The sequence below is a fragment of the Gambusia affinis genome, linkage group LG15 (assembly GCF_019740435.1).
Source record: "Gambusia affinis linkage group LG15, SWU_Gaff_1.0, whole genome shotgun sequence".
NCBI classification, from domain to species: Eukaryota; Metazoa; Chordata; class Actinopteri; order Cyprinodontiformes; family Poeciliidae; genus Gambusia; species Gambusia affinis.
The window spans coordinates 6,509,680-6,518,743 of record NC_057882.1 but is presented as its reverse complement, the minus strand read 5'-3'; the positions used below and the strand labels follow the sequence as shown (position 1 = coordinate 6,518,743).

Here is a 9,064-nt window from a genome sequence, read left to right as displayed (position 1 = left end):
TGTAAGTCTTCACAAGGTTTTCATACACTGTTGCTGGTATTTTGGCCCATTCCTCCATGCAGATCTCCTCTATAGCAGTGATGTTCTGGGGCTGTCGCTGGTCAACACAGACTTTCAACTCCCTCCAAAGATTTTCTATGGGGTTGAGATCTGAGACTGCCAGGACCTTGAAATGCTTCTGACGGTGTGTTTGGGATCATTGTCAGGCTGAAAGATCCAGCCACGTTTCATCTTCAATGCCCTTGCTGATGGATGATAACGGAGGTTTTCACCTACAATTTGACGATACATGGCCCCATTCATTCTTTCCTTCACACGGATCAGTCGTCCTGGTCCTTAGCAGAAAAAATCAAGCATGATGTTTCCAGCTTCACTGTAGGTATGGTGTTCTTTGGATGTTTTGTTTCATTTGACCATATGATATTCTCCCAGTCATCTTCTGGATCATCCAATGTATGCTCTCTAACAAACTTGAGAGGAAAACTGTGACATGAGAACCTGAAGCTATAAGAGTTTCTGAATCTGCACTTTGAGTCCGTAGCCTTTGTTACTTTGGTCCCAGCTCTCTGCAGGTCATTCACCAGGTTCCCCCGTGTGGTTCTGGGGTTTTTGCTCACCGTTCTTGTGATCATTTTGACCCCACGGGGTGAGATCTTGCATGGAGTCCCAGATCGAGGGAGATTATCAGTGGTCTTTTATGTGTTCCATTTTCTAATAATTGATCCACTTCACACCAATCTGTTTACCTATTGCAGATTCAGACTTCCCAGCCTGGTGCAGGTCTATAATTTTGTTTCGGGTGTCGTTTGACAGCTCTCTAGTTTTGGCCATGGTGGAGTTTAGAGTGTGACTGTTTGAGGTTGTGGACAGGTGTCTTTTATACTGTTACGGGTTCAAACAGGTGCCATTAATACAGGTAACGAGTGGAGGACAGAGGAGCCTCTTACAGAAGAAGTTACAGGTCTATGAGAGCCAGAAATCTTGCTTGTTTGTTATTGACCAAATACTTATTTTCCACCATATTTTGCAAATAAATTCTTTAAAAATCAGACAATGTGATTTTCTGGATTCTTTTTTCTCTTTTTGTCTCTCATAGTTGAGGTATATCTATGATGAAAATTACAGGCCTCTCTCATCTTTTTAAGTGGGAGAACTTGCACAATTGGTGGCTGACTAAATACTTTTTTGCCCCACTGTAACTCAGTATGGAGCTAAATATTTCATTTGGAGCTAAACATTTAGTTTTTTCTGTAAGATTTTTTTCTGAAACGCCTGCCGCTGTGTGATTGGTGCATCGTGGAGATGTTCTGATCCAGAGGGTCGGGGAAGAGGTCAGAAACCAGCCCTGCAGTGAGACTTTCGGGCTGTTTTCTTTGTTCCTTCAACCAGAACCGGACTGAACGTTTGCTGTGACGTCACTGTGAGTCTTTGTTCTCTAACTGGAAACCTGAAGATAAAAACCACAGATTGTCTCTGTTCATCAACGTGTCGTTTTCTGTCTGATCACCATCAAGAAATGAAAAATCCGTGACAGCAGGTTTTCCTTCAGACATTCCAGTTCTCTTGACCCTGAATGCACCGTGTTGAGTTTAAGATCCTAGCAGAAATCAGTGGCTTCTCTTCATGTCTGTCAGTGGATGTCTACTTCTGAATCTGATGATAACTTCACTGCCGTTTGAGTCAACATCCCTGACGTCCCTCAGCTCTCTGGTTGTTGTTCTCTGTATGAAGAAATCAGTATTTGCACTAAAGCTGTTTCCTCGTTGTTTCAAGTCTTGTTCCAAGTTTTTAAATAAAAGTCAAAGTTTTATTTTGTCAGGGACCAACTGATGCTGCAGAAACACAACGATGTCAGTCAGCTGTATGTTTTGTCTCGAAGGAAAACTGTGACATGAGAACCTGAAGCTATAAAGTTTCTGAATCGTTTGCACTTTGATTCCAGCGTGTTTGACTTGTTTTGTGTGACTTTTTTCCCCTCCAACAGCTCTCTGGTTTTTAAAGTTTGACTCTGCTCCCAGTGTTTGGGGTCAGACACTGGGACCCCAAACACTGTGTGATGAAGTCTAAAGACTTCATCACCCCAAAGATGGGACAGAGAACACAACCCTGTGGGACGCCACAGGATGTCACCCTAACAGACAGGAAACACCTGCCAGGCAGTTAACCTTCCTGGATTTCTCAACATCTTTTGTCAGATTTATTTATTTTATTTTATTTTATTTTTGCTTTTTGTGTGTTTTGGTATAATGTTCTATTTTCAGTAGTTTTTGCTTTCAAATTTCCATAAAGCCTTGAAGCTAACAAGATGCTTTCTGCATTTTTTATGTAATTAACTCCCATTTCCAAAAGCGTTTTTAAATTATACTCCTACACCACTTTGATATTTTTCTTCACTGATGTTGAGAAATCTTCCTGATGGATTAAAAAATAAACTAAAATGAACTCAGAATCTGTTACAGTGATTACAGTTTTCTGTTTTAAAGAGAGATTTGTTTTTTTCCTAAAACTGGGATTAAAGATGTTAAAATGTAGAAAACATTATGAGGATTTACTAATTCTCATAAATGAATGATGAGGACTGAAGTTGACAATTCATTGAAATAAATTGTAAAATTAAGTTGTTTTTGTAGCAATTTTTAAATAAGCATTGTTTTGTGTGCATGAACTACAGAAAGTTACAGAACAAATCACACAATAAATCAAATACTTATCTCCATTGTTGATAAAATGATAAATAATTTTACTGAAAATTTCTCTTCAGTTATTTTTTCTTCTTTTTTTAAAAAAAAAATTGAATTTGTGTTTCAGCTTCTAAAATCTTTACAGGTATTTTCACAGAAAAGAAAACTGCAGTAAAATCGAATTTCTGACTTGATACAATACAATTTCAGAAATGTCTGGAAAAAAACAACAGTGATACACAATCAGTTTAGCCTTTACTGTACATGTAACTTTAAACTTATGTTCAGTAGGAAAAAAAGGGTGGAGAAAAAAATATGCAACGTGGCTGACTGCATGCTTGAGAAGAGTAGTTTGAAGAAGTTTGAAGAACTGTTAGAATCCAGAATCACCAAAATTACAAGAAATAAACTCTTGAAATTTTTTAAATATATAAATCTGTGTGCAGATTTACTCTATATGACCGAAGTATCACTGATTGAATTGCTAAAATACAGTATATTTTTGATTAATTCAAATTTGAGATTAGTCTCTATATGAGAAGAATTAAGTCCATTAAATTTATAAAAATAAATAAACACTCGGGGGCGACATTCCCTGATTCCACCAGCATAATCCGCAGAAGAAGAGCAAGGAAAGCATTACCGGGTTACGGAACCCAGCGCAGCTCGCTCTGCTTGTTGTCTGCAGCAGTTAGCTTCATGGCGGCGGTGCGCAGCTTGCGGGTCTCGGTGAAATCCGACAGCGGCTCGGAGCGTTCGGAGTCGGACTCTGATTCCGAGTCGGACAGAGATGGTCGGGAGGCCGAACCGATGGAGGTGGAGGAGGGAGAGCTGGAGGCGGAGGATGTGACGGTTAGCCGCTCCCTGAAGGAGCTATTGCCGGTGAGTGTCTGAGGGCCGCAGGCAGACCCGGGGCTGGAGTTAGCTGCGGCCGGCGGAGCTGTGAGGGGAGGCGGCATGAGGCGCCACGGAGTCCCGCCTCGGTCCGGGAGTCAGTGAGACATTGCCCTGGCAGTTAATTGAGTTTAACAGCAATAGAGGCGTTTATCTTTCAGCTTCTTTCTGTTCAGTAAATAATCTAACAGATTTTAATGAAGACAGGAGCCGTTTGTTTTGGGAAACATGTTCCCCTTTCCTCAGCTGCTGCCCCTGCACAGTTTCTCCATCAGTTCGCTGTTGGTTTGTTTTAAAGCTGTTTTTATCCACGTGTGAAGCAGATGTTCTCCTGCAGGCAGAGCCCAAACCTGAGGCCTTCAGCTGAACCACCTGACCCTCCGTGTTAACCCTCTGCTGTGTCTTCTCTCTGCTCCAGGACACCAGCCGCAGGTACGAGAACAAGGCCGGAGCTTTTATCACAGGGATCGACGTCAACTCCAAGGTAAGAACTCACCTGGATCCAAGATAAACACACAAGAAGATCCAGGTAAAAACAACCTGGATCCAGGTGTGCATGTGAGCCAGTATCTTCTTATGTCAACATGTTAAATATGATATTTGTCTGTTTTTGTTTGTTTTTTTTCTGCTGTGGGATAAATGAAACCCGGCCGCTCTCAGGTTGATGGGATCCACTTGAAGCGGCTCTGATCTGACTCTGTTTGCTCTCCAGGAAGCCATCGAGAGGAAGGAGAAGCGGGCAAGACGTTTTCATTTCCGCTGCGAGGAAAATGTCGGTCAGAGGAACGTCTTCCTGGATAAAGACGCCATGAAGAAAGGTGAGGCGGTGTTCTCTTTGCTGCTGTTCACCAGGAATTCTTTAATCCGCCTCTTTCTTTTCATGTGATGCCAGCCATCCCCAGGCTGCGGATGGAGGCCATCCATGTGACCGGCGTGGACGACATGAGCACCCAGGACGTCTTCGGCTACTTTAAGGAGTATCCGCCAGCGCACATCGAGTGGATCAACGACACAGCCTGTGAGTCCAGTCTGGAAGAATTTTTTTCTGGATTTTCTTTTTCTGGGGTGCAATAATAGGAGTCTCTCTGCATAATAATCTAAAAAAATAATCTAATATTTATCTAAATAGTGAGTACTCTATAGTTTCAAAAAAAAATAAGCTAAAGAGTGACTAATAAACTAGAGTCTCTGAATTTCCAAGTTTGTTCTAATTCCTTTTCTGGGTTAAATAGGGAGTACTTCACAGTTTCTAACAAAATAAAATAAAAAAGAGGAAAGGACACATTAGGGAAAATGGCAACATTCAGACAAAACAAAGACATGAGTGAAGGCGGTGACATCACAGCGCCATGAAACCACGTTGCTCAGCCTCCCTGCAGAAGTCCGATAAGATGTTGTTATCGAGGCCTGATGTCCTTGGAAACGCTCAGCTCCATGGGTAACAGGAGGGGGTGAGGTGGGAAGGAGCGTTATGTTTACATGTCTTCTAGGAAATTGGAAATATGCAGCCCTTCCAAGGCAACACGAGGAAAACCAATTCAGATACAGAATGTCTTAGGTGGGGTAGATTATAAATTTCAGTCTTCCCTGAAGTCTCTCCTATACATCTCAGTTTGGTCGTTCCACTGAGCCGAAACTTGCAACTTCTCCAAGATTGATTCCATGCCGTTAGTGAATTTTAGAGTCCTCAGCTGGGCTGCGAGTCTCAGCAAGATGTGAGTCTTGCCTCTCTGTCCACATCAACAGTCTGAGTGTTCACTAGTTTGACCAAGGCTGTCATAAATTTGTCGATAAGCCAGCTGTCCTCAAGCTCCAAACAGCAGAAATCCTGTTATCATGAATAAATCCAGGGTGAATCCTGCCGGGTGTTTCCCCGCAGGACAAGAGGGCTCTCCTGTGTCCAGTCGTCTCGTCGAAAACATTTGATCAATTGCGTTGAGAGACCGGTTGACCAGATCCATAATTTGTAGATTTGGAGGATGTGCAAAGAAAGGCTTCAAAAATATAGAAAAAGACAAAAAAAAACAGAGCAAGTAGGGCAGGCATGAGCAGGGAGGGATCAGAGGAAAGAAGCGTTCTCCTTCACCGAGAGCAAGAGAAAATGTGCACATTTGCCTTTAGCTCCCACTAATGTTTGTTGTGATTGGTGCTTTATGGCTAGCGCCGCTAGCTTTGTAGCTAGCAGTTCCCTCCACTGGTTCTACTCTGATTGGTGGAACCTCCTGACTGGTTCTGATGGTTGCCGGCCGATTACCTGTGCCTTCCCGTTTCCTAGGTAACGTGGTTTGGCTGGACGACGACACCTGCATCAGAGCTCTGATCAACAGCAGCCGGATGCCTGGACCAGAGGCTGTTACCACGGAGACGGAGTCCGGATCCCAGCCCGACGACCCGAGCAAAGGTCAGTGCAGATCAGAACCTGAGTCGGTGCTTCCTGACGCTGCAGTGCATATTGGGTAAATTTGTCTGTCTGAACGGCGCAGCTCATCAAGATCAGGGATCTGAGGACGAGGATGATGAAGAGGAGGAAGGTGAGGTGGATGAAGAGGAGAAAGAGATGAAGAACAGAGGAGACGATGAGAGCAAGACGGCTGGACAGGTAAAGCTTCACCTGGGAGGACAGGATGTGGTCATCTGACTGATGAGTGACTCAGCTGTGTGTGTGTGTGTGTGTGTGTGTGTCAGGTGAGCGACCTGTCGCAAGCAGAGAGAGAGTCTCTGCTGAGGAATGAACTGAGACCTGCCATCAAACCATTCAAAGGAAACAAACTGCTGCTGCGCTTTGCCACGCACGGTAACACACACACACACACACACACACACACACACACCAGCTGGTATTTACACCCTTCTGAGGAATTTCATTGACTGAATATGAGTTGATGTTCTGCATAAACATATTTTTCAAATTCAGTGTTTTATCTGTAAACACACATTAACATGAGTCCAACATGTTCTGACCCGTCTCATCCCGGTTCCGGTCCAGATGACAGGAAGGAGCTGGGAGCGGCGCGCCGCAGCAGATACTACATGAAGTACGGAAATCCAAACTATGGAGGCATGAAGGGAATCCTTAGCAACTCCTGGTGAGTCTCCGCCCTCTGGTCGCCATGGCACCTGCGACACCCGACAGGTACTGACCAGGCCTCGTCCTGCAGGAAGCGGCGGTACCACAACCGGCGCATCCAGAGAGACGTGATCAAGAGCAAGAAGCCTCTGATCGGAGACAGCATGGGACACACTCCGCCATACACACACCGACACTCTGGTAACAGCTCCGCCCACACCCTGCCGTCACCACCCACGCTGTCACCCACAATCCTCTGCTTCCACCCTCAGCTGACCTGGTCAACCTCCCCGAGGAGCCCATAAAGGAGGAGGAAGAAGAGGAGGACGAAGAGCAGCAGGACGAGGCCGACGAGGACATGGACTCTGACGACAGGGTGGTGGAGTACAAGGAGAGGGGCGGAGCCCCGCGGCCGCTGGGGGCGGGGCTTCGCACCCGGGCGGAGCGCTCTCCCTCGCCGTGGTCCGAGTCGGACGAGATGGACTACGACCTGGAGCTGAAGATGATCTCGACGCCGTCGCCCAAAAAGAGCAAGAAGATGACGATGTACGCCGATGAGCTGGAGGGCCACCTGAAGAACATCAGGTGAGAACCACTTCCTGCTTCCACCTCCTGTCGCCAGGCCTGGTGACAGGAAGCTGAGCAGAACCGGGTCGGAGGTTTTGTTGATCCTGAATTTGTTCCATGCGAAACAGGAACCGGATCGGGTCGTCAGGCTCTCAGAACCGGGCCAAGGCCTCGTCGCCCCCCAAGGTGACGGACGTCCGGCAGCTGCTGGAGGAGAAGCGTCATGGCGGCTCTGGCAGCAGGCAGCGCTCCCCGGTGGCCAGCGGCAGGAAGACAGGTGAGGCGTAGAACCAGGTGTTCCAGATGTTGTGGCTGCTAGGTGGGACTGACCTTTGCTGACCTTTACTGACCCCACAGACGTGAGGCAGCGGCTCGGGAAGAGGCGCTACTCCCCCGACAGGCGGCGCTCTGCCTCGCCCCCGTCCCCCAGGAACACGCCCCCGCCCCGGGAACCAATCAGCAACGTGCACCGCAGACTGGGTGTGGCCAGCCAGGACGGCAGAGGACCAAACGCTTCCATAGACAGGAAGACGAGTACGAGTACGACCCGCCACTTCCTGTTTTTATTCCACCTTGTGTTTAGAGCTTCTTGTAGAAATGTGCTGTGACTTTTGCTACCTATATTAAAACTCAGTCAGAATGGTTCTGAGCAGATTATAATCCACCTTTATGTCTGAGCGTCCTGATCTGTTTGTTAAAGTCCACTTCCTGTCTGATCCTCCGACTTCCTGTCTGTCTGTAGGCGCTCTGTGGAGCAGGCTGGGTTCAGCGGCTGGCGACAACAGCAGCAGCAGCACCGGGCGTCACGAGCGCAAGAAGGGCAGCCGCCCAGAGCGGCAGGACGGCAGCCGGAGGAGCCGGGGTGACAGGAAGGAGGAAGAAGAAGAGGAGGGAGAGGAGGAAGACGACTCTACGCTGCAGAGGGTCTGGGGCGCCATAATCAAACAGAAACAGGAACGGCGCAGCCACAAGATGAAGAAGAGCCGGCTAGACAATCTGCCGTCGCTGCAGATCGAGATCAGCCGCGACAGCAGCGACGATTCGGACGCTTGAACCCAGGGGGCGGAGCCTAACACCTCCGCCTGCTGGGGACAGAGCCTAACGCCCCTTCACCTGCTGGGGGCAGGGCAGAGCGCCGTCATTAACCATTCCTGTTACTGAGGAGGAGCTGAACTTCCTGTTTGCCGGGAACACGATGAGACTTGGAGCAGAACCGAGAACGGAGGACCCTGATGGGACTGCGCCCCTCTGCCTGAACCCTTCCTGCTTCTGTTTGTAGATTTTTATTTTCTTCCTGTGTGACGCCATCAGCTTCCTCTTCCACTGTGGGACGGGAACCAGGATCCGGGTCGGGTTGCTGGATTACCGGGTTGCCAGGTCCACAGCAGCTGTTCCCAACGTTAAATGAACCCATGGAGCCGCTCTTCCTCTCATGATTATGATGATGATGATGATCCAGGTCAGAGTTAAAACAGTCAGACAGCAAAGCAGCCAATCAGCTTTTAGCCTGATGCTGATTGGCTGCTCAATAAACTCTGTTTTGCCTGACCTTTGACCTCTACATTTTGTCCACTCTAACCACGGAGCAGAGCAGAACTGTGAAGTGGGAGGAATATGATTCATTGTTCGATTTTTATTAATAAAAATCTGGAAAGTAAGTTGTGTCTTTGTCTTCAGATAATTTGCTTCAATATTTAAAAATGTCATCAGACAAATATATGAAGTTATTTCCAAATTCTGGTATTTTAAAAACTAAAATAACTTGTGAAACTGATATTTACAGCACGTTATTTGTCTACAGATATTTATGTCACAAAATATTTTCACTTTGTGTACTTGAGGAACTCCATCCTCA

At 46.7% G+C, this 9,064-nt stretch overlaps 1 protein-coding gene across 2 annotated transcripts; it reads left to right on the top strand.

Annotated features, from left to right (window-relative positions):
- Positions 1 to 3,283: 3,283 nt before the first annotated feature.
- On the top strand, positions 3,284 to 8,867 carry ncbp3 (nuclear cap binding subunit 3). Of its 2 annotated transcripts, none has more exons than XM_044141753.1 (13): positions 3,284 to 3,563; positions 3,994 to 4,059; positions 4,288 to 4,393; positions 4,468 to 4,593; positions 5,851 to 5,976; positions 6,059 to 6,174; positions 6,261 to 6,369; positions 6,562 to 6,661; positions 6,734 to 6,843; positions 6,915 to 7,227; positions 7,338 to 7,486; positions 7,567 to 7,743; positions 7,952 to 8,867. In XM_044141753.1, the coding sequence occupies exons 1-13, from the start codon at positions 3,381 to 3,383 to the stop codon at positions 8,260 to 8,262; spliced, it is 1,992 nt and encodes a 663-aa protein (XP_043997688.1). In that variant the 5' UTR covers positions 3,284 to 3,380; the 3' UTR covers positions 8,263 to 8,867. The 2 variants fall into 2 exon arrangements, with proteins under 2 accessions (XP_043997688.1, XP_043997687.1); XM_044141752.1 differs by having other exon boundaries at positions 7,567 to 7,749.
- The last annotated feature ends 197 nt before the right edge of the window (positions 8,868 to 9,064 follow it).